Source organism: Peromyscus californicus, unplaced genomic scaffold (assembly GCF_007827085.1).
Source record: "Peromyscus californicus insignis strain IS unplaced genomic scaffold, ASM782708v3 Scaffold_14__1_contigs__length_90479793_seg_2, whole genome shotgun sequence".
Classification (NCBI taxonomy): domain Eukaryota; kingdom Metazoa; phylum Chordata; class Mammalia; order Rodentia; family Cricetidae; genus Peromyscus; species Peromyscus californicus.
Genome location: NW_026294436.1, coordinates 19,090,503 through 19,115,671, shown reverse-complemented (window position 1 = coordinate 19,115,671; position 25,169 = coordinate 19,090,503). Strand labels below are relative to the sequence as shown.

Here is a 25,169-nt window from a genome sequence, read left to right as displayed (position 1 = left end):
CCCAGGCAGCTGGCAGCAGCTGCGGTCCTCATCACCTCATTAAAGCGTGCCTCCTAGGCTTGTTCTGCAACCAGGTCGTCTGCCCATCACACAGCCAACTCTGAGGAAGCCGTGTAGACTGCTTCCTCTAACCCGAGGGAAGACAGGCCAGGCGGCTCGCAGGCGGGCAACAGCAGAGCGCAACTGGCATTCGGCTAACCTGAGCAGGTTTTACCTAACGGTGGTCAGCATACCGGGAGAAAAGAGCCCCTTCAGGTCCCCTGACTTCAATACATTGGAAGTGTTGACACTCTTGTCCCAAAGGAGAGTCCCCTTCATGAGGAGATTAATGACCCCAACTGGTAAGGAGGTGACTGTTGCCTCCACTGTTTGATCAGGGTGGCCCAAAGAGGGGCACTCCTCGTTTTCAGGGTTGACACTCACATGATGAACATACCAACTTCCAGTACACACAGGGACACACTCAGGCGGTCCTGGTTTGATTTCCAGTGTCAAGTGAGTAGGACACCGTGCAGTGTGAAGGAACTAAAGGAAGGAAATCAAGACCCCTCCACTCAGTGCTTAGCTTCCTGACCAGGGTCTTTCCAGCATGACGGGTGGTCCACACAGACTTTAGTCTTCTGTCAGCCTCTCCTTCACCTTCCCAGGGCAGTAGTGATATGCACAGAACTTAGGGAACTGAATTGATGGCGGGGGAGGGAGGGGGTTTGCTTGCTGCTGAAACCAGAACTATGCAGATACAAGCAGGATCTTGCTAAGTTGCCCAGGCTGACCATGAACTTGCTGTGTAGCTTAGACTAGCCTTGGAGTTGGAATTCTTCTGCCTCCGTTTCCCCAATAGCTAGGATTACAGGAATACGCCACCATGCCCAGTTAGAACTAAGTTATTATCTTTACAAAACCCATCGGAAAGTCTTTTGTTCTCTTCTCAAATGCTACAAATCCCAAGTCACAATTCAAGAGCCCAAGGCACACAGAGAAGGGAGGCTGTGACCCGAGAGCCAGCCGCCTCAGGCTGGACTACCGGCCTGCAACAGAATGCTGGAAAAGCATCAGTTTGGTCCCACGTGGTTTCCAGCTACAAGATGTGAAGCAGGACCCTTCAGCAGTGTGTTACCGAGTTTCTTTTTCTTTCTTTTTTTTTTTTTTTTTCAAGACAGGGTTTCTCCGTATAGCTTTGGAGCCTGTACTGGATCTCACTTTGTAAGCCAGGCTGGATTCGAACTCACAAAGATTCGCCTGGCTCTGCCTCCCGAGTGCTGGGGTTAAAGGTGTGTGCAACCACCCCCTGGCCTGTTACTGAGTTTCTTACAACAAAATCCTTCACAGTCCTCTTTAGAGTAAGCTATCCTTGAATGTTTCAGCAAACGGCCTAGGACTGAATGACATTCCCCAAGCCCAGTACTTCATTTTACAAAACAGCTTATCTCAACTGATCCCTGGGCCCTCACAAACACCTGTGTCAAAGTTGAGACTGGCTTTGTCATATGGTTGACAACAGAGCAGGGACAGGACCAGGTCTTCTGAAACTCCTCCTTTCTGAGGCAACAGACAGGGGTGACATCAGCCTCCTGCTGTGACACAGTATGGATCTGTGTAGGGCTCTTCTCAAAATGTTGAAGACATTCCTCACGAAGCTAATCACAAGGGCATGGCAAGTCCAGGCTGTGGGAGAGCATCTCAGACCACTGGAAAAGCCTGCCTCTTCAGTGCATCCCTGTCATGAGAAGCAACGTGAGGGACTAGCTAAGAGACCCGAGACACAAACACTGAATGCGGCACACGAATCTTTGGTACTGGATTAAATTACACTAAAAAGCTTTAATGGTTTTGAAAATGAAAACTGAACAGAAGCCAGATGTAGGACTGGCAACTGTTGGTTTTCTTGGGTGTGACAGAGGCACTTGGCCATGTAGGAGAAAGCTCAGCTGGCCAAGGGATTGCTGCCGTCCAAGCATGAGGCCTGGAGGACAGAAAAAGTTGGGTACAGAGATGCACACACACTCATAATCCCAGCATTGGGGAGGCAGGGACAGGTGGAACCCTATGGCTCAGTGGCCAGCCAGTCTTGATTTCTCTGTGAGCCCTGTGTCTCAGCAAAAGACCCTGTCTCAAAAATAAACCAAAACCAAACCCAAAAAACAAACAAAACCCCACAGTGGATGCCAACTGAGGAAAACCCAAGGTTGACCTCTGACCTCTATACCACACACACACACACACACACACACACACACACACACACACACAGAGTCATGTTTGGGTCTAGTTTTCAAATGATTCCATAAATCAATATACATTTAGGGTTCTTATGAGGAAAGGTTAAGAACTGATGAATTTGGGCAGAGCATCTCCAGGTGGTGTGGTGCTTTGAATGAGATGCCCCCATAAGCCTAGAGCATTTCAGTACTTGGTTCCGAGTTGGAGGCTGTTTGGGAAGGATAGGTGTGACCTGGATGGAGGAAGCACGGTACTGGGGGTGGGCTTTAAGGTTTCTCTCTCTCTGCCTCCTTGAGATAGGAGCTCTCAGCTGCCAGCCAGCTACTTCTGCCATCATCTGTCCCCCTTGAACTGTAAACCCCAAATAAACTTTTCCTGTAAGTTGCCGTTTTTTGTGGTGTTTTATCACAGCAATAGGAACATAACGAATGCAGGTGGTCACTAAACCTTGTAAAGTTCGAAGTAAACACTAGTCATCATCCTCTAGTCATGATCTGAACTGAATTAGCGTCCCTGGGTTGGGGGGTTCTGTCATGTGATTCTGGCACAGCTACAGAAGAGGAACATGGCCTCAGGATTCTGCCACTCCTGCAGCTAGAGAAAAGTGAGGAGAAATGCTATCCTGCTTTCAGCTGGCGCCCAAGAGCCTTTTCCCCGAGGGTTCCATAAGCCAATTACCGCAGACTCTGTCTAAATGACCCTGAAGGGCCTGAAGACCGGACTTCCTAAGGGGAAGTGAAGTCAACAGTCCTCCCTTGGGGATCCTGGTGGCTGTAAGAAACCAGGACACTTGACCTTTCGAAGAGCACAAAACCCAGGTACAGACAGTGCCAAAGGAGTAGCAAGACAAGGACTGTGTGCAGTGCCCAGGAGCCTGGGTTCTGCCAGGACATTCAATTTGATTCTGAGCTCAGAGGATCATCTAGAGAGAACAGGGAGGGCAGACACTAAGACTGTCAGTCAGCCGAGTCAGGCATCATGGCTCACCTTTACAACATACAGGCATACAGCCGATACAAACAGTCTGCCCACCGCATGCTCTAGGAAACCCAAAGAAAATGAAAAGCAGGCCACCTACGGGACAGTTTCTACATGGGAGAAATCTTATATAAAATAACAAAGGGTTGGGTTGCCATACAGTTACTGTGAATTATTTTTATTGAACAAAAATAGAAAGTTTCCGCCCAAACTGCTAATAGTACATTCTGGTCCATACACACTGTCCAGAGAGGTGGAGTGGAGGGAGTGGTGGCCGGAGAGGTGGAGTGGAGGGGAGTGGTGGCCGGAGAGGTGGAGTGGAGGGGAGTGGTGGCCGGAGAGGTGGAGTGGAGGGGAGTGGTGGCCGGAGAGGTGGAGTGGAGGGGAGTGGTGGCCGGAGAGGTGGAGTGGAGGGAGTGGTGGCCGGAGAGGTGGAGTGGAGGGAGTGGTGGCCGGAGAGGTGGAGTGGAGGGAGTGGTACACACGCTGTGAAGCGTGGAAAGAAAAGCAAGCTTGGAAGACAGAACTTCCCTGGGAACAGAAGCAAAGCCTACTGAGCACCCAGGATGAGAAAACCTGAACACAGGGGTGGATACTGCTCCCCTGAGCATCCTCCAAGCCACCTAGCCAACCTTAGGCTCCGAGAGCCCTCTCTTGCCACTCCACTACCAGAGGGACAGGGTACTCGTGTACAGGCTAGTTCGGCCTCCTGGGCAGTCAGCCTCCCAGGAGTAAGGGTTCCATTATAAGCTGCTAAGGCTGCCGTTACCATCAATCTCCCTCAGCGCAATGCGGATAGCCATGCTTACCAGCACGCCACCGACCACTCCGGCAGCGATCCCTATGCCCACGGCTGATGCCACCTTCTTTTGCCACTCTGGGAGGTGAGGCTTCGAATGGTTGTCTAGACTAACCTCCCAGCCCTCATCTACTAACTTCTGGTCCTCAGTAAGGGACTGATGGAAATTCAGGTTTACCAAGTCTGGAGGAAGGACCCTCAGCCCAAAATAGAGCCTCTTGACAAACTTCAAGTTTTTCAGCAGCTGCACATCACATCGGTATGTCCCAGAGTCATACTCATAGGCGGGTTTAAAGCGCAGAAAGTGAGAGTTGGCTCGGAAGGGTTTAAAAACCTCATCGTTAGTCGAGATGATGCCCCGAGCAAGCTTCCAGGTGAAGCGGAAAGCTTCCTGCCCCACCTCCAGGATGTCTGCGCTCAGACAGCTCAGCTCAAACTCCTGCCCGTGGACAACAGTGAAATGGAGCATCCCACAGATCCAGTTGGTCAGACACTCCAGACGCTGGGACTTGCACTTCCTCCTCACCCCATCAGGACCCACCTCACAGACGGTCTCTTCCTTGTAGCCAAGGCCACATGTAACGGTGCACGCTGTGGCATTGACAATGACTCTCCCCACAGCTTGTTGTAGCCTCTCAGGGATGGCCAGTGTTTTAGGGGACGTCAACACCAAAGGCAGGCAGATGATCGAGACCAGGCTCCCAAGGATAAAAACAGTGGTCCCAGTCTTCATGTCTCAGTAGGCATTTCACCAGCAGGCATTCCAGACGAACACTCTATTGTGCTATAACACAGATCCTCCAGCCTGGAATAACCTCTAGCATTGAGAGATGATGATGTACAGCTGTCAGCAGGACATATGCACACATGTGCCCAGAAGTGCAGTCCTTCTTCTCAGGTGAGGCCACAGGCAGGAAAAAGACTTGGACTACTGGTGTCGGACTAGGTTTGCCGGGGGCATCTTCCCAGGGGACATTCTTGTCCCTTCTGCCTAATGAATTCAAACCCACAGGCTTGAGAACAAAAAAGGAAAAGACCTCAGAAGCTGAAGTCAGTTTCTACATTACCCCAAATGCATGAGTTAACTCTTTCCCTCCCTCCAAACTACGCAAGAGTTTCAAAGTCCTGACCAAATAGAAAAGCTCGTCTTAAGAAAGGGGATGAGGTGGGGCTGGGTTGGGATGTTAATTTGAATACCTTGAATTCTTTACTGTGAATGTTCCTAAACCACATCTATTAAAAAGATAACTCTGGACTGGAGTCACTTGACTCCCCACATTTCTATTTTTCTTCCTTTGTAAGCCAAGATCTCCCTGTCCAGTTTCAGGAGGTCACTTTGAACACTGCACCTGAAAACACTTTTATCCAGTGTCAACTACCTTCATTTGTAAAGACTTTTAAAGGAATGGAAAGCAGGTGTGGCGACAATGCCTGGAGGCAGAGGCAGGACTGTGAGCAAGTTCAAGGCCAGCCTGGCTACAAGATGAGACCTGTCTCAAAAGAAAAGAAGAAGCTCAGTGGAGTGCTGGTATGATGCTTGTCTAGCATGCATGACGCTCCAGGTTGATCCCCAACACCACACAAACTGAGTGTGGCAACATACTCTTTATCCCAGCACTCACGAAGATCAGAAGTTCCAGGTCATTCTCAGCTTCACAGGGGTTAGAGATAAAGATACTAAAGGGTGGGTGTGTGAAAATTTAGTCCCACACACCCTTCCAAAAGGAGCAAGTGAGGCTACAGCAGAGGCAGCTCCTGTCTTGTTCCAGGTACTCTCTTTCCCAAGGGAAGCAGGATGGATGTTGCTGGGTGTGAGGATGAACAATGCTGTTTGATTCTAGTTCTATTTACCCTGCAGAACAGGGGAGCTCATTGTTTACATCAGTGAAGGTTGCTATGAAACAGCTGTGATGATAAAGATGGGTTCTGAGTGACAAGACAGAAGATTAGTAAGGAGCTCAACTTGGTGTTCATTAAAACCATACCACTAGGGGCTGGAGAGATGGCTCAGAGGTTAAGAGCACTGACTGCTCTTCCAGAGGTCCTGAGTTCAATTCCCAGCAACCACATGGTGGCTCACAACCATCTGTAATGAGATCTGGTGCCCTCTTCTGTCCTGCAGTCATACATGCTGTATACATAATAAATAAAGAAATCTTAAAAAAAAAAAACCAAAAAACAAAAACCATACCACTAAAGCAGTGGTTCTCAACCTGTGGGTCTCAATTCCTTGGGGGATCAAATGACCCTTTCACAGGAGTCACATATCAGATATACTGAGTATCAGATATTTACATCACGATTCATAACAGTAGCAAAATTAGTTATGAAGTAGCAATGAAAATAATTTTATGATTGGGGTTGACCACAACATGAAGAACTGTATTAAAGGGTCGCAACATTAGGAAGGTTGAGAACCACTGCACTACAGTCTCTGAGACAAATTATTATTATGAGACAATGAATATTCAGTATGGATGTTAAAGTTATTTAATCAGAGAAAATGACTAACAAGGAAGAATGTAACTATATTTAGACTAACAAAGATCCTTGGAAGGCTAGAACCTCTAGGATGCATTACTGTAACCTCCCAGAATGCCTAGCACTGTGGGCTCTTCAAAGCTTATACTGAGTTAAAGAATATGAAAAGAAATTCCTAGGTGACCTTTTTTTTTTTTAATTAACGCCAGCTTTTAGCTCAAATCATTTATTTCTAGTTTGTACAAAGGAAGAAATCCAAACTGCCTGACCTTTCTAGATCTGGATGACCACAGAGAAAGATCTAAACTCTACACTTATCTTCTATTGTACAGAAACAAAGTGGCTGCTGAGTTCCAGAAGCAGGCAGTTTACAAACGAACATCTATACTTGTGGTTTAGTAAACATCCCATTTTATTTACAAAGCATTAAAGCTTTAGCAAGAAGTCCCCAAGGCTGAGTCTCTCTCACCTTGTACAAAACTACAGAACATTTTAAGGAACAGAATGGAGAGGAAGGGAAGGCAACAGAAAGAAGAGAAGAATATACATATATCACACAGATCAAAAAGGCCCAGCTCAAAGTGGACGGGAGGTTTCAGGAGCTGACGAAAAATTCCAAAAGCATAAATAATTATTGGGAGCTGCTGCCAGAGACAGCCTGGCAGGGCCTGAGCTGATTTCTCAGTAGCCAGTTAATGGAAATGGACACAGCGCTAGCGTCCGATGGAGGAAATCAAGCACTTCACACAGGGAAGGCAGAGACCCGTGTCTGTTTGCACACTACTTGCGGGGTGCTGTCCAGAGACATGACATGGATACAATACCTATAAATAGGAACATGTCCTGTGAGCCACTCACCAATCACAGCCATTGGTCTCACTCACACCTGAGGCAGCACCACAGTGATCCTGGAGACTTCCTGCGGGGTCCACTGTCACGTCTACCCCCAGGATAAAGGAGTCAACAGGCTGGGCTATCTGAAGGAGCCTCCGCCAACTGATAGAGATTCACAATTAGCATAGCATTTAACCCCCCTTTCAATGCCGAAAGTATGACCCAGGGCAAGCCAAAAGCTATTGCCAGAGACGATACTAACCAACACTTTCCACACTTGGCTTTCTGACTTTGGATTTTCAGAAAATTTCAAACACTTATTGTACATATCCATCCAATTTGCTATTTTTATTAAAAGAACAGCAAATGCAGAGAGAGCCAGGGTGAGAAAGAGAAGGGTAAAAAAAAGCTAAGCAACCTTTCACAGAAAGGAAGTGTGTGAAAACACAGGGGGCCTGGCTCCAGGAAGAGAGACACACTAGGGCTGGTGCGGACAGGTTCTCCACAGGCAATGATTGAACGAATGAACCTCATCTTTGATTTGAAGCGAGCTGCTGCTGCTTTGATTTTGGGGGTTTCACGTCAGTCCTCGAATAGGTGCCCCACCCCCATGATACAGAAGCTTGTGGAGAAACACACCTTGCTTTGTTTCTAACTCTGGAAGTCAACATGGATAAAGTAATACACAAACTACTGATGATCCTTAGCTGGAGATGGGTAAAACTAATCATATCCAAAAACCATGATTATCAAACAGATCTGATACTGGAAAACATGCAATGCAAGGGAAACCCCAGCTTCTCTAGAGCCCAGCCTCCCGAGACAGAATGACAGGGGCCTTCTAGATTCCTTCCTTTTCTGCCAATTTGAAATCTTTCAAGCACTCGCTTCTCTGTCCAACCTTTATACACAATATAGAAATACAGGAAGCATCTGAGAAGGGGAGTTATGAATGAAAGAAACAGAAAATGCACCGGGTTTCCTAGGACACTGGTAGCGAAATTTCAGAAAAGAACAAGTCACAAGGACATGCATTGAGGATGGAAGGCAGCAGGAGATGGGGATGACATGTCCAAAGGATGTGACTTCAACAGTCAGGTGAACAAAACACGGGCATTTTTCACCAGCAACACAACCAAGTGTGAAGCTGAAGTGAGTCAGATCTCCCGACGTCTTCACGTATCCTCATTCCTGAGAGCCTATTTGGACTTATGCTTGAAAGGGAAGGCAGGGACCTGTGCTCTTCTTCCATAATTCACTTCTTCATTCAAACATAAAATCCTCCTTCCACCTCCTGGGTGGGAGGCAGAGGCCTTTGTTTTCGATTAAAGCCAATCTCAAATGACTGGCCGCACTGTCCAAAGGCTACCTGACGACAGCATGAGAAAAACGATGAGTTTCACCGTCTTCATAGCAGTTCTGAGATCGCTCCTCCTGCTAAGAGAGAGACACCGGAAGATTTCCTTTAGTATCACAGGCACACACGGGTCAAGAATGTCCCCCTCTGAAGTGCATAACCCAGCTCCCAGTCACTCTTCACGGAAGCAACTGTCAATCTAAACCCAAATCCCCACCCAATACTGTTTCAGTACTGTCCCAGTGTGTGTGTAGGGAATGTAAATGGATGAGCCTCGACCCAACCTAGGCAGATAACCAAGTTCTCGGGCAGTCACAACAGACAAAATAACTCCAGGGTACCAACCCTTTCAATCTTTCATATATTAGACTAATCAGTCACTAACAAATAACAGTGAACAAGACATCCCTGTCCAAGCCCCACTGTTCCTTAAGTGACATTTTTATCTGCTTGGAACCCCAGATAGCATGTGCTGTTGATGAAAGCTACTATCTGTGCTTCTATGCACCGAGAACTGGTAAGTGAATAAAATCCTAAATAGTAAGATCAAATAAGCACTTCCCTGATGACTCCATAGAAGTTGTTCACTTCTGAGGGACATCTCTAAATGGGCGGCTGTGAAATATTAACTAGGAAGTACAAACAGAGAACAAGGTGAAGAAAGGCCTCTTGGGTGTAATTTAAATGAGGGACTACATGATGCTTGGAGTTTAAAATGGTGAGAATTAATCACATAAGTACTGAAAGAAAAGTATTCAATCACAAAGTTGCTCTGAATGCTATTTTTAAAATGAAGTTCTAATAAAAACGAAAACTTGACAATAAAAACACATTTGCTAAGAACAGGCTGAGATAAGGACAAGATACAAGCTCTCTAATAAATGCTATATAATCTCAAATGCTAAAGCTGAATGCTGTATCATTTCAAATGCTATAGCTGAATGTTATAGCATTTCAAGATACGCTAGCATTTTGCAAACTACTTTTCAAATCTCCTTCAGTATAAAATATAAAGAATTTCTGAGTGGATTTAAAACTTAAGAGAATGCAGTCTCCTAGACTCAGCTCACTTACTTCCTGCTGGTCTCACTGACTGCTTCCATAGGCACCCTGACCAACTGAGTTTTCAGTTTACAAAAACACAGCACCACCATTTTAACCATTAATCACGGTGGAAAAAGGTGTTTTGATCACAAATTGACACTCAATTCAACGAATGAAAACCTTCTACTGTACAAAATAGTTCACATTTCTACACCACCCCCATTCTTATGAAAGATGTGCATGCATATTTACACATATACGCTTACTGAGGCATTAGGCAACAAACTAAAATCAAAGCAAGCAATACTATTAGCAAGGTAATATATGGGAAAACAGCTCTACAAAGGCCTGCAGCATCTGGCCCATGGAAACAATATTTAGTTGCATCATACAGGAAATCTCCAGCAGTACAGTATTAAGAAAAATTCAGCTTAAGATGAACAGCTATTTTTGGTCTCTCCCAGGAGGAGCCTAATTCAGGATGGCCAAAGAGAACATCCTGACATGATTTCCAATCCTTCATTGGTCAGCTAGGTGGATCACACAGAATGAGACAGAACATCCAGCTAAGCATCAAATCAGTAGAATCCATAAGTTAGCCTTTGAGTGACTATTTCTAAAAAGAGGAGAAGAGAAGGAGGAAGAGGACAATGTACAGTTCACTCACTATTGGGCATTTAAAACCAAGGTTGTTGTAAGTAGTTAGAGGGGCGGAGCTCCAGAAGGCAATGAGTAATTGCAGAGTGGTCCAAGGTAGGGCAATCTGCATGGTGCCCAGTGCCCTAAGAGCAGCTCTTCTGCCCACTTTGGCCTCTGTCATGTTCAACAGACATATTCAGGTGTACATCAGCCAGTGGTGTCTAACAGGGGCAGGAGGATTATATATGTGACAAACCAGTCTTGGTGGCATTTTGCTGAGGTTTGCTGCTGGGGAACCTTAGGTCTTGGCTTGTGTTTTCATCTCCAGCTCAGAAATAGAGTTAAGGGAACAGAAACAGGTATTAGACAAACGGTAACAGCAGGCCTGTCCCTGGAGAGTCCTCAACTCAGGGTTACCCTTACCAGGCTTCCCTCCACACAAGAATCCTCGGGTGCGGGTCCTCCTATGCTAGTCAACACTAATGAGCTGTGCGAGATGAAAAGAATTTTCAGTAGCCCCAGATTCCAGATTAACAGTGGTCTATTTGCCTTCCCATTTCCCCTAAAATCCTAATCTCCTGTTTGGAACATACAACAGTTAAAAGCAGCTTTTTGTTAGAGTAATCCAGGTTTACAAAATGGATTCTATGGTGACCGTCCAGTTGCCCACATTATTAATACACAGCTATCATTTATCCAGCTTGAGTGTTACACAGCTTCCCCCACAATTCTGCCTACAAAAATGTGACATTAATGCAAAAGTTATCCAGTTAAAGGGAGTTCACAGGAATGAACCTTTAACATAATCTTCGGAGTAGACTGGTTTGTTTCTGCAATGCTGAGAGCAGATCCCAGGGCCTTGGGCATGCTAGGCAGATGCTAACACGGACCTACACCCCTAAACCCTGGGCTAATTTTCAAAGAGATCTCTGCTATAAGCATTCCAGATGAGTTTTATTTCTTAATATCTGGTGGAAAGCAATGGCTACATACTATCTTTTATTGAAAATCTCTGAAGTATCAAATAACATGAGTTATTCACGAAAATATCAGTTTTCCTCAGAGGCCCCTGGAGGGCCACAAACAAATCAACAGCAGGTCCAGCTTCTGCTTGCTCAAGACCCTCCAAAAACCACTGTGTTACTGAATGAAGCCCTTACTTCAACCAAAGAACCCCACATACAAGATATGATAGTTTATCCTGAAAGTTGATATTCTGGAATTATCTGGGACATCCAGTGTCACCACTCACAAATCTGCAGCCTCGCAAAGTTCCAAATTGTATTGAACCATCAGTAAAGCCACAGGCGACCCTCTGAAGGCCTTAGAACCATGCCTCAAGATCCCTGCTGAGGTTGTGCTGATGATCCTGCTCCTTAGCACTGTGGTATTTCATCTGTTCTGGAGATTTCCATTCAGGAAAAGATCAATGAACCAAGGCCAGAGAAGAAAGGAGAACACAGGAAGAAGGACAGAGTTGCATGGAGAAGCACAGGCTGCATGCAATCCTGAGGAGCTGCGGGACTGCGGGACTGGAGCTGCTCTGCCCCTAAGAATATGGATCCTTCCCCTCACCCCACCAGGGGCAAGTTCTCTAGTCCTCCTTAAGGATAAAGATGTTCAAACAATTGCTTCCCTTTAAGGCTGACCCACTTCAGTACTCAACAAAAGTAACTAGAAAACAAAAGGCCAGCAGGGAGCACCCTGCTACTAAAGACACTGTTCAGTACTTCCGTCAACCTTGAGACTAAACCAAGTGACAATGGGTCATTTTCAAAAAGACCCTAGACACAGGTACCTGCTCTTGCTAGCCTGCATAAATAACCAGTATGCATTTCACATACAGTTCAGAATTTTACTGAAATTCTTTTTTTACTACTAAGATAATAACATTAATGAATTTGAGGAATAAAAAGTTCATTCTCGAGGACTGAGTAAATGTTCCAACATTTTGATTCTGGTTCTCATTTAGACATTGAGTTACTGTGACTACTGGTGAACATATTGATTAAAACTGAATTTTAGCCGGGCGGTGGTGGCGCACGCCTTTAATCCCAGCACTCGGGAGGCAGAGCCAGGCGGATCTCTGTGAGTTCGAGGCCAGCCTGGACTACCAAGTGAGTTCCAGGAAAGGCGCAAAGCTACACAGAGAAACCCTGTCTCGAAAAAACAAAAAAAAAAAAACAAAAAAAAAAAACCAAAAAACTGAATTTTAAGTCTTTCTATTATTGAGAAAGACAATTTTAAAATTCTATAGTGGTTTATTTACCATTTACTATATATACTTCCTATTGAAAAGCACAAGATACATTTTAACTAGTAGTGTTGGTTTTTCTGGCGATACAGCTCAAACACAGGGCCTTGCACCAGTCAGGCAAGTGCCGCTCCACTGAGCCATACCCCAGGGCTCCCAACTACTTACAGGACAAAAGCCAGGCGTGCTTGCACACACCTTTAATCCCAGCACTCTGGAGGCAGAGGCAGGAAGATCTCTGTGAGTTTGAGGCCAGCCTGGTCTACACAGAAGCATAGAGATTATGTCCTAAAGTGTTTTAATTAATTTTATATGTCTGGCCACATTTTAAATCATGCTAAAAGCAACTGGACTTTTTGTGGCAGGAAAATCTACTCAAATTTCAAATTGGGTTTCTTCTGAACTGACAGAGTGTATGCACATAGGCTACAGAGGGGCCATCTTATTTGTTAGTAGTCAACTAACTGGTCAGCTAGAGTCAATTACTGACCACTTCCTTTATCCACACACAGCTCAGGACTCAGTATGGAGGTGGGAACTGCTTACTAGGTGCTGTAATCACTGCTGTGGGGGACTCTCCTACTCAGTGGTATGGGTGTTGAAGCATGAAAAACTCAAGTCTAGATCTAGCAAACTTAGGGGACTAATGACTCAGTCTGTTTTTCAATTTTGCTATAGAAAATAATTTCTATTTATAGGCATCAATTAACTAGCATAAGGTACAAACTGAACAAGGAATTCTGCTTTGTATTCTACTATTTATCATATGTGGATTAACACATTTAAATTAAATTTTAATTTAAAATTTAGAGGGGGAAAAAACTAAATATAACCACTGACATTTTATCTATCCTGTGTCAATTAGCCACAAAAAAAAGAGTTTTATATTAACAAAAGCACATGCTTGTGTGTGTGTGTGTCTAACCTAATGGACAGATACAGACTTTCAAATCCCAAGGACATTTGAGGGGAGATGACTCTAACTGGACCATTATTTTTCCTTTTTTTTTTTTTTTTTTGACAGGTTTTTCGAGACAGGTTTCTCTGTTTAGCCGCCCTAGCTGTCCTGGATCTCGCTCTGTAGCCCAGGCTGGCCTCAAACTCACAGAGATCCAACTGCCTCTGCCTCCCAAGTGCTGGGATTAAAGGCGTGCGTCACCACCACCGCCTGGGATTGATCATTATTTTTCAAACAAACACCACTTAACCGGTTCACAGGTCTTTTCTAGGAATTTCCATTCCTTGATAAACTCCCTCAGTCATATATTATGTGTCGGGGGCTGACGTGGCTCAGATGGTAAGGGCTAAGGCTCACAACCAAAAGGACACTTAGATGTTAGGAAGCCACACTCTGTCTTTTTGGCAATTTTCCCCTATTTTCAGATACTGGGGGAAACCTCAAAGACCGTTTTCTCTTTAACCTTATGGTACTGATAAGAATTTCTCCTTTCTCTAGACTGTCGAGAAGGAAGACTACTTGGAGTCTATGAACAATGTGAAGATGCTGCAGTTTAACAGTCAGGTGCCACATTAAACCAGCTTAGCTTGCATTTCTGGACATCTGTCTGAGGCAAAAACACAAACCAACTACAGAGTCATCTGCAAGTGAAAGTTTAGAACAACACAGCTAAGGCAGACACAGTCGACGTGCTGCATTAGCTGGGGCTCGGATCGTTTGGGTCACAGACCTTCCTGTAGGAATCTAATGGAAAGCAGGCATCCTTCCTAGAAAAACACTCACATGTACTTGGCAGGTATCTGAAGAAAGCAGAACCCCTGTAATCTACTTATGGACCTAAGACTGACAGCCAATGAATTAAGCCAATTTTGGTTTAGCTTGCCCTGAGCAGCTTAAAACCCAAAGATTGACTTGATGCTGGGGAAAAGGAAGGAGGAGAGGGAGGGAAGTCCCGCTGCAGTTAAAGGAAGTCAGGAGCTGTACAAAGCAAGGCCACAGAGCAAGCCAGACAGTGCTCCCAATGTGTCCTTACCTGCCAGGGGCTGGCTGAGTTCCGCCTGCACTTTACCCTTCGCTGAGCCTTCCAGAGGCAAACCTCTGTCCCCTTTGTAGAGTTTCGGTTTAAATGGAGACTCTTTCTCTTTACCTTTTGATCCTTTAGGCCGGCCTGCTTGCTTCTTCTTGGATTTGCCATCCCCCTTCACCCCCAGTAGTGGATGGACTTCTGCAGGAGGACAGACAGACACCCATGAGACACAGTCCACGCCACACCGGTCCACATCCCAACCAGACCTTTGAGTGCAAACAGTATTGCTCTTTATGGCCCACATCACTAATCTAAGAAAGAAAATGGACTATTATTTTTAAAACTACAAAAGGATGGCTACTAAATTGACAAATACTTGCTAGACCAAAAGGCGTACACGGTCTATATGGTTTATACCAAACTACAGCAACTTCAAATTGAAAAAGTTAAAATACCCACTCATTCTAAGTCACTCAAACGTGAAGAGGAGTGTGTGGGAAATGAACACACAACATGGGCATAGCAGTCAGAAAACAAATGGACAGACCAGGGCCAGAGTCTGACTCTACCATTTTCTGTGAGAACTTGGACAAGCTATGCAGCTTCAGCTCAGCTTCTCTCCTTTGTAAAGCAAGAATAATAAAATACTTGCAGGGGTGATGTAAACTGAGCAGTGGTACAGAAACTATACCTTGCTGCCTGGAATAAAGTATACACACCAGAGATTATACAGCTGGATAATTAACTGATCTACCATTAGCTGTAAGAGAAAAAAATGGAAGATGTCTAATGCTAACACCACCCCACCCCTAGCCAATCATTGCAACACATAGTAATAAAAGCTCCCAATCCCACTGGGTAAGTGAGAAGGAAGAAAAGACCGTGCAGGTCTGACTGGCACTTTACCAGGCAGCAAAACCACTCTTTGGGAAAAACAGAAAGATGAACAGTTCAAGGAAACAAGTTCTAAGTCATGTATCAGAAGACTAAGTCTGACATCTTCGGCAAGGTAGTTCAGGGCAGAATGTCCCCATTTTAAAAGAAGTGAACACAAATGCAATCATCACAGAACTGTGAAGCAATATAGAAAAAGACTCATGGGAAAACTCCTTTAAAGTAAAAATGGCTCAAAAAGGAAATGACTTATTTGTGCCCAAGAATATAAATTACTGTACAGAGGCACTGGAATAAAGAGGCAGCTCTTACCATCATTCGGCACTCCTTGGAGTTCTATATTGGTCGTTTTAGGTTTCTTCTTTGGTGGCTGGGACCCATCTGCTGAAGATTGCCTCTTCTTCTCTGAACTAGCCCCTTCATCCATCAAGGAGGTTGGGACTGCATCCGGCGGGGGGCCATATGGATTCTCTTCAGGGTCTTCTACCTCAGGGGCAATGGGTAAATACAACAGAGCCTTTGAATCTTCCAGCTCTTCATCACTATTTGGAACAGGACCAGACAAGGGATTGGAAAAAAGAGGAGATAGTTGCTTAAACCACAAGCCCTTCAGCCTTTCCTCTAATGCCTATATTTAGTACACACAACAGTTACAGACCTAGACTTTAAGGAAGCTGAGACGAAGGAAAGAAACTGGGGAACAGCAGTGGGCTCATAACCACAAATAGACTAGTTCATTACTGCAGTTTCTTTCTTTCTTTTTTTCTTTTTCTTTTTGTCCCCGAGATAGGATTTCTCTATGTAGTCCTGGCTGTCCTGGAACTCACTCTGTAGACCAGGCTGACCTCAAACTCAAGAGATTCACCTGCCTCTGCCTCCAGAGTGCTGGGATTAAGGGTGAAGGCTACCATGCCTGGTTTTACTTCAGCTTCTTAAACTCTCCATCACATTTTGTTCAGCAAAGGACTGTGCGCTATTCCCACTACTAAGCAGTTGGAAGTGAAGGGACAGCTGAGGGAACTGGGCAGTGCACAAGAGACAGGAACTATCGCAAGCCTTCCAAGGCACTCACCTGCTACAGAAGGCAGCAATAGGGTCCACGCTGGTGACATCTACTTCCTCATCCTCAGCAGCATCAGCCCCTGTAGGACAGAACATTGGAGAGGTTTGAAGAAAAGAAATGGAAAACTGCTTTTTGCCTCAGAATAAAAGGTTCACAAAACATAATCCAAAACTGCCAAAACCGTCTACGATGCTCTGCATCCATGGAGGTATTCCTAAAACCCACGAGACATGTAAGTTACCCAAAACCCAAAAGGGGAGCAGTTTTCAAGCTGGAGAGACCTAACTTCAATCCTGATTCCCTAATTCTTAGCACTATGAAGTGGTCCAGGTGTCAGAGATCTGGCCATTAATTACAGTGCCATAGTAATCATTCACATAATCATTCCCACCCCCCATACACACACACACACACACACACACACACACACACACACACACACACACACACACACACACCCCCCTACTATGTACCAAGTTCTGTGGTAGAAATCACGAAGATAAATCAAATCTCAAGGTAGTGGCGATGCACACATGTATTCTCAGCACTGGGAAGGTTGGTAGAGAAAGACTGGGAGTTTGTGCCACATAATGAGACTTTTGTCTCCAAACAGCAACAAAAGAGTCAGAATCTTTATTTTCAAGGAGTTCCTATTCAGAAATTTGGAAGATGAGATTAAAAATAATGACGACTAAGGTCATAACAATAAAAGACTTTGTTTGGGGGTCTTCTTACATTTGGGCACTACTTGCTTTGTATGAGTTATTCCATTTATCCTCTACAATGCAAAGAAGTGGGTGCTACCTTTACTCCACATTAGAGATGAAGGATGCAAGCTGAAGTATTCTGCCCAAAGCTGTCTGGTATCACAGCTCATGCTCTTGACCTTTCTCCAACTGACAAAGATGTAACAGAAAACACGACCCAAGCTGAGCCTGAGCGCATCTCTGTGCTTTGCAGGGTGCTGTATGCAAATCCTCATTTAATCATCTGTGACTCACCAGGAGATACAGATGAAATGTCAAGAGCTGCTTGAGCATTGGTGATGCCTATGTGAACCCTTAACTAGAACATAGATTACGACTCCTCGAGCACTGTGGTAACTACATATGCTTAAGGGGAAAAGGCAGCAGATAAAGCACAAAAATACAGTTACAACGCTCAGTAAGAATATTAAGGAAACCATCGTTTTTCCTTTTGGAAATACCGACTGCAATCGAGAGGCATTACCTGTTTGCTCAGGCTCACTCTTATCCTCATCTTCAATATCAAACTCTGATTCTCTTTCCTCATATTCTACATTTTCATCCAACTCTTTGAAATCTGGTGCAAATGCACTCCAGTTTTCCTGACAAGACAGACAAGTCACCACGTGAAAAATCAGTAACAATGTAAGTTCTGACAACTTATATTCAGCATGATACAGACTAAGCATTCTAAGATTCAATTTGGGATAAGAAAATAAAATCTTAGCTATCTAAGTGTTTGCAATCTTGATGTATTTTCTATATAAACATTTTAAGTTATTAACTGCATTTCTTTTCTAAATAACTACGTCCTTTAATCTTTTTTAAGTGTACTTCACAAAGGTAGTTTAAAAGTGTTCACCGATATAAAATAAACTGAGCTGAAAATAAGAAAAGCAAAATAATGTTAAAAGGTTGCAGAAAGTGTATATACATGGAAACAAAGTTGGAAACCCACTCAGGACTAAGAATGTCCCTCTGAAGTGAAGTGAAACGGAATATAATGAACTTACTTAATTAGGCTGCAAGGATCAGATGTAAAACAAAGCAATTAAAGTAGTATTTAGTTTACTCTGTATAAAGAGTTTTTGACAAAAAGAAATATTTACTTTCAAAGCAAATCAACCAGAAAAATACTTACTACTTGATTTTGGGCCCAAATGGACACCACTCCACTGGAAATAGAAGCTATGATAGGTCGAACTGGATGCCACTAAATTGTAATGTAAGAGAGAGAAGAACTGTCAGAACCGACTTAAGCCATCCTACAGTGTGTGAGCAACCAAAGCCATACAGTGCTCTACTTACAGCCACATCCAGCAGGAGTTCTCCTCTGGTTCCATGCAAGATCTTCACCAGGTTGCCAATGCTCTTTTCCCAGATATACAGTGCATGCTGCCGGGCAGAGCCCGCCACTATGTATTCCCCATCCCCAGAGAAGCAACATTTTTTCCATGGGGTCCTAAAAGACAAAGAACATCCCCAAGAGAAACTGGAGAAGAGCCCAGGGAAGGTCAGTTACATCCTCTCCCGGCAACACCACCTACCTGTTCACTAAGTCCTGCAGTTTCTGCATAGGCTCAGGCTCTCCATCCCTTCCACACGTTAAAATCTCTCTGCCGTCATAAACTCTGATTATTCGATCTGCTGTGTTAATTAGAAAGCAACTACAGAAAGGAGAGAGATTATCGACCAGTCAGACGTCTGTCCCTGTTAACAATTTCTATCACTACTACTGAGACTAGCGCCACAGACCAACTAGTTAGCTGGAGAGAAACTGAGAATGGCCAAGATTCGAAGCTTATGTATCTTCTTGTCACTCCAAACCAGTAAAGTGAAAATATATGTGCCTTATCCTGTGTATCCCCAAACCTCATGTCAATATTGCCTGGACTTAACTGAGATCCCAAGACCTCTGAACCAAAGTCAGCCTGCTCAATTCACGAGTTCATAATGTGTAATATTCAATAATTAAATACTGCACTTATCTAGCCAATGATCATTAATGAGTCAATAAGCCAAGTGTGTGTTTTTTCAGTTATGTTTATTTATTTGGGGAGGGATGCACATGCCATAGCACACTTATGGAGGTCAGAAGACAACTTGGAAGAGTCAGTCCTCTCCCTCCACCACGGAGGCCCTGGGGAGCCACTCAGATCCTCAGGTTTGGCAGCAAGCTTCTTTACCTGCTGAGCCAGTTCTCTGGCCTTAAATATGTCACTTTTAAATAGCTAACTTTTTATTGTAATGTTTAAAATACGTTTTTCATCATTTTCTTACAGTCTCTATTTACTCGACTACTTTTAATAGTAAATTTTTTTGAAATTATAATTACATCACTTTCCCCCTTCCTTCCTGGAACCCCTCCCATGCAAACACCCCCCCCCTCCCCCCCCTCATTCTCTCAAAGTTATGGCTTCTTTTCCTTTCTTTGTTTCTACATGACTTAATTATTCTGGACTCAAGAGCAATCCGAGTGCCTGGGCTGTGGCTCAGTGGTAGAGTGTTTGCCCCGCATGCAGGCAACTCCAAGTTCAAAACCCAGATAGACCAAGCACTTTGAAGGGGAATGCATCCCAAACACTAAGAGTGTTCCTAAAAGAAGAGAAAAGAGTGCTACTGCTGACTGACATGCCACTGTCTTCTTGTTTCTGTCACTCCATCTATGTCTTACAAACTTCAGTGGATGTCTGGAATTAAATCAGTTAGCAGATTTTAAGTGCATGCTCAACTGCAATATGAATTCCATAACATTAGTTCAAGTTATGTGCTGGTTAGTTTTATGTCAACTTGACACAAAGAGTCATCTGAAAGGAGGGAGCCTCAACTGAGAAAATGCCTCCATAAGATCAGGCTGAAGGGCATTTTCTTAATTAGTGATTGATAGGGAGGGCCCAGCCCATGGTGGGTGGTGCCATCCCTGGAGTGGTAACATTGGGTTCTCCAAGAAAGCAGGCTGAGCAAGCCATGGGAAGCAAGCCAGTTTGCAGCACCCCTCCATGGCCTCTGCATCAGCTCCCGCCTCCAGGTTCCTGCCCTGCTTGAGTATGTGCCCTCACTGCTTTTGATGATGAACTGTTATATGAAACTGTGAGTGAAATAAATCTCTTCCTCCCCGAGTTGCTTTTGGTCATGGTGTTTCATCACAAAGTAACCTTAATTAAGACAGGCTGACATATTTGGAACTGGGGATGCACCTCAGTTTTAGAGCACTTGTCTAGCATGAGGGAGGCCCTGGGGTTCTCTCTCCCTAGCACTGCTAAAAATAAATAAGTGAAATATTTAAAATTTTTACTCAGTGCTATGTGCCAGGCATTTTGATTCTAAGCAACAACACTTAAACATCTTTTCTGTAAAAGAACTGCCTTGTAACCTTCCAACAACACAGATGTGACTACTGGTTCAATAAGGGAAATTGTATGAACCTAAGAACCAGACAGTGAGAGATTCTAACAGCTTTAATAAATTTTATAAATTACATACACTACAAATATTATTATTTACATTCCATTCACTTGAAAAAAAAACCAAACTAAAGAAAATCAAAGACATCACTGGATATGGTACTACCATTCTGTAATCTCTGCACTCAGGAGGCTGAGGTGGGAAGACCACAAGATCTAGGCCAGCCTGAGCTACGTAGTAAGATTCTGTTACAAAAACCAATACAAAAACTCCATCCACGCAGGCAGACAGGGCCCACTCACCTCCCCTTCCGGGCAAACTCAATGGACTTAATGGCTGTGGTATTGCTTGTTCCTGTTGTGACTCGGAAGGAAGCAACAAGATCCTGAGAGTCTGTTTTCAGGACCAAGATCTGAAGTTTACAGAACAAAAATAAAAAAGTAAATATCCTGATGACTACTAGTAATTAGATCTGACTTGTTTTTAAATTGTGCAGAGACCTGGTAAAAATTCAAACACTTCTAGTCCTATATATTCAATCTTATTAACTGATACTATGTTTTACAGAGTCTTAAACATCTACTCTTAATATTATCCACACCAGCCAACAGGTGGAAACCACCCCAGAATCCTCAGACAGATAAACAGGTAAAATGTGGCATACACATACAATGATTAAACTTTGAAGATGAGGGAAATTCTGACACACAGTACAACAGTTACCTTGAGGACACAATGCTGTATGAGATATACTAGTTGTAAATAGGAAAATACAGTATTATTCCATTTCCACAAAGTGCTCACAGTGGAGATTCAGCAACAGGAAACAGAATGGCACTGCCAGGGAATGGGGACAGCACTCAATGACAGCCATTCAGTTTGCAAGATAAAGCAGGTCTGCAGAGGATGGTAATGAGTCCCACCATGCTCTGAGTAACCGCTAGGCTCAACATTTTAAAATGTTGAAAAGGATAAAATCTGTGTGCATCTTCTTTATTTATTCCTTTTTGTGCTGGGGATCGAACCCAGGACCTCACCCTGGAGGCAAGCACTCTATAGCTGTTAATATGTACCTTAACCACAATTTTTAAAAAACTGCTACTGGAAACACCTACAATGTACTACTCCCCAACAGTCTACACGTCCAAACATCTCAAAGGACAAGTTTAACAAGAAGAAAAAAAGAAAATTGATAGTCTCAGTACTATCCTCAGTACTGGCCTGAAATATACCATGTTTCTCTGTGTGAATGTGCACACATGTGCATGTTTATACTAGGTTTCATACAACTAGATATTAAAGCATTTTCATCAGCATGTTCTAGTTAATGACTTTTAAATATTATTCTCTTCATTACCACTACCAGTCAAGAACTTTCTGTCCTTTCCTGGCTTTTTTCTGGCATTGGGGATTAACCCTACAGCCTCTTGTGTACATGGCAAGCACTCACAGCTAAGTTATAGCCCAGCTTTTTCTTTTCTTTTCTTTCTCTTAGTGTCTTGAGATAAGCCTTGCTGTGTAGTCCAAAACTAGCCTGGATCTCACTATTTAATTCAGACTGTTCTCGAACGTGGAGTGATCCTCCTATCTCTGCTTTCCAAGTGCTGGAAGAATTACAAAATAAGCTACCACACTGTCTCCATCCTTATCTAAATCACATAATCTACTCTAATTCAAAGTATAGAAATTATATTAATAGGCATGAAAGAAAACCTAGCTACATTATCAGTTCAGAGATTATTCCCAGGATAGAAGAAGCCTAAAGTAGAAGGAAGTATGAGCCAAGGCAGACGCCCAGCCTTTTCCGCTAACCTCAGAGCTTACCTTGCCTTTTGCATTTCCTGTATAAATATATTCCCCTCGCCTATCAAAAGAAGCCACCACGTTCAAATCGGAGTCGTCGTCTACCGGCAGAACAACATGTTTGGAATCTGAAAGGGTCAACATGACAGGAGCAGATTTCATGGGACACACGAGAACCTTGTTCCTGTTTAAAAATATGAACACATGTTGGCTATTGCTTTGGTATCAGCAGATTGAGTCCCTGTCCTTTTCCCCTGATCCCTGCCCACTTCCTTCACTGGCTCTCCCAGCTCCAGCAAATGTGAAATGGTGAAATCATATGAAGTCTACACTCCTGATAAACAGACTAAAAGAATGACAGCCTATCTTGACAAATAAAATGTGATCATTAAAAATATTTAGTAAACCAGTAAGATACTAAATAAAGTACAAACAAAATACTGATTTTTAATTATGTTAACAGATATATGTGTATGTGAATCAAATATGGCCTGGGCTTGAGGCACATATAATGAGCATCATACTTACAGAGAAAGAGACTATGAGAGATCCCCAAGAAATGAAAAGTTGTGTCTGAGCAATGGAATACTAGGCAACCTTTCCTTAAACGTAGTCTTAATATTAAATTGTTTCCTCATACTAAAGTAGTCTAAAGAGTCAAGGCCAGGGCCCACTCACTACATTATTCCCACCTTTGGTCATTTCCAAAGTCTTAATATTGATCAGTTACAATCTCCTTACAATATATTCAGTAGAACCAACCTAGACAGAAAAATTATTTTATATAGGCTTGAAAAGGTGTTGTGTTTGCCTCTTAAAAAGTTGTCAGAGCCCAGAGCTAATCCACTCAGAATGAGATCCCACCCTAGGAAAGGAATATCTTAAACATACTGATCTCGAGGATGATATTGGACTTTTAAGATGGGTGAAGGGAATCGAAACCTCTGGTCGCAATCGCCTGAAAGAACATCCCACTGTGACACTATGTTATCTGTAGAAGCACTCACGAGCTTATGACCATCTCGACTCCAACTAGGGGAAAAAACAGAGGTGAATTTAGCACATGGTAGAAGGTAAAGTATATATACCACTATTATGGATAAAATGTTGACCTAATTGCACAGGCCAACATTTTTAAAAGTATAGCCAAATTTGTAACAAACCTTCTCATTATATACCCAGGCTGACCTTGAACTCACAATCCTCCTGTCTCTATTTCCCAAGTGCTGAGATTATAGGCATGCGCCACCATGCCTGGCTCTTGTACTATCTTTAAATATATAGTAATGGTACTATTTCAAAATAACACTATGGTCAGTACCCAAAATAACAGACTTGAGCATCTTAGTTAAATTCCCAAATCAGTCGACCTTTAAGACCATGAAACATAAAAAGGGCTTGGGAGGTTTCAGAGATGAAGACCATCTGAATTTCCTACAGCCCTCCATCACAGCATCTGTTGTCTGAATCTCTAAAGGTCTTATATAATAAAAACCCGGAGCCAGATATTGGGGTAAATGCTGAAAGATCAGAGAGACAAAGGAACAAGCCACTGCCAAGTCTCACCTCTAGGACTCCTCAGCCTGAAAAGGCTTCAGCTCCTGTCTCCTCACACCTTATATACCTTTCTCCACTCAGCCATCACTTCCTTCTTAGTGCTGGGACTAAAGGCTGTGTCCATCCCAAGCAAAGGCATGAGATCTCAAGTGCTGGGATTGAAGGTGTGTGCCACCACTGTCTGGCCTCAATGTCTAATCTAGTGGCTGCCTTTGTCCTCTGATCCTCAGGCAAGCTTTATTTGATACACAATATATCACTACAAGCACCAACAAGAGACAAATATGATACCTCAAAATAATTAAAGTACCTGCAATCCTAACACTCAGGGGGTGGGGAAGGGGTTCATGAGTTCAAGGACAGCCTGGGCTACAGACCAAAACTGTTTCAGAAGCAAAAACAATAAAAATTAAGAAATGAGCCGGGCGGTGGTACAAGCCTTTAATCCCAGCACCTGGGAGGCAGAGGCAGGCTCATCTCTGTGAGTTTGAGGCCAGCCTGGGCTACAGAGTGAGTTCCAAGAAAGGCTCCAAAGCTACACAGAGAAACCCTGTCTCAATAAACAAAACAAAAACAAACAAACAAACAAAAAAAGAAAGAAATGAATAGTCATTTCTTTTGTTTGTTTGTTTGTTTTTTGAGACAGGGTTTCTCTGTGTATGTAGCTTTGCGCTTTTCCTGGAACTCACTTTATAGATCAGGCTGGCCTCGAACTCACAGACATCTGCCTGCCTCTGCCTCCCGAGTGCTGGGATTAAAGGCGTGCGCCACCACTGGAATAGTCATTTCTTAAATGCAGGTATACAGACATTCTGTTAAACAAAGACTGAAAGGTAGACTGACTAGTTAGAGACAGCAGAGCCCAGAGGATGACTCAAGACTGAATCCCCTGGATCTGCCTCACACACCCTGGACTGGGCGAAGAAGTCAACAACTGGGTAATGCCAACAGTTACACACAATCCTCCTCTTCTTTCCCCACCCAAGACAAGCCCCAGAGAAAAACCTGCACCCCTCTGTCCTCATCAGCAAGGTCCGGACAGACAGACCTCCTCACGGGTGCTGTCAGACGGCTGAGCGCAAACAGCTTCATTAGTGAGATCTCCCACCA

General features: G+C 43.8%; 2 protein-coding genes across 5 annotated transcripts in view; both read right to left on the bottom strand.

Moving 5' to 3' along the window:
* Positions 1 to 3,344: 3,344 nt before the first annotated feature.
* On the bottom strand, positions 3,345 to 6,757 carry Tmem81 (transmembrane protein 81). The gene has a single exon (XM_052736911.1). It carries the CDS (start codon positions 4,728 to 4,730, stop codon positions 3,942 to 3,944), a length of 789 nt encoding a protein of 262 aa, XP_052592871.1. The 5' UTR covers positions 4,731 to 6,757; the 3' UTR covers positions 3,345 to 3,941.
* Positions 6,758 to 7,641: 884 nt separating this feature from the next.
* Rbbp5 (RB binding protein 5, histone lysine methyltransferase complex subunit) overlaps positions 7,642 to 25,169 on the bottom strand; it is a 29,127-nt gene continuing 11,599 nt past the window's right edge. For 2 of the 4 annotated variants that reach the window (XM_052736908.1, XM_052736907.1), the window contains exons 4-14: positions 23,394 to 23,534; positions 22,524 to 22,686; positions 21,002 to 21,111; positions 18,842 to 18,961; positions 18,603 to 18,756; positions 18,436 to 18,507; positions 17,779 to 17,896; positions 16,558 to 16,627; positions 15,798 to 16,027; positions 14,598 to 14,789; positions 7,642 to 8,749 (exon numbers count right to left, since the gene is read on the bottom strand). In XM_052736908.1, coding sequence (XP_052592868.1) covers positions 8,721 to 8,749; positions 14,598 to 14,789; positions 15,798 to 16,027; positions 16,558 to 16,627; positions 17,779 to 17,896; positions 18,436 to 18,507; positions 18,603 to 18,756; positions 18,842 to 18,961; positions 21,002 to 21,111; positions 22,524 to 22,686; positions 23,394 to 23,534 — 1,399 coding nt within the window. In that variant the 3' untranslated portion in view covers positions 7,642 to 8,720. The remainder of the gene's footprint in view (positions 8,750 to 14,597; positions 14,790 to 15,797; positions 16,028 to 16,557; positions 16,628 to 17,778; positions 17,897 to 18,435; positions 18,508 to 18,602; positions 18,757 to 18,841; positions 18,962 to 21,001; positions 21,112 to 22,523; positions 22,687 to 23,393; positions 23,535 to 25,169) is intronic. The other 2 variants (XM_052736910.1, XM_052736909.1) reach the window with 1 other exon arrangement.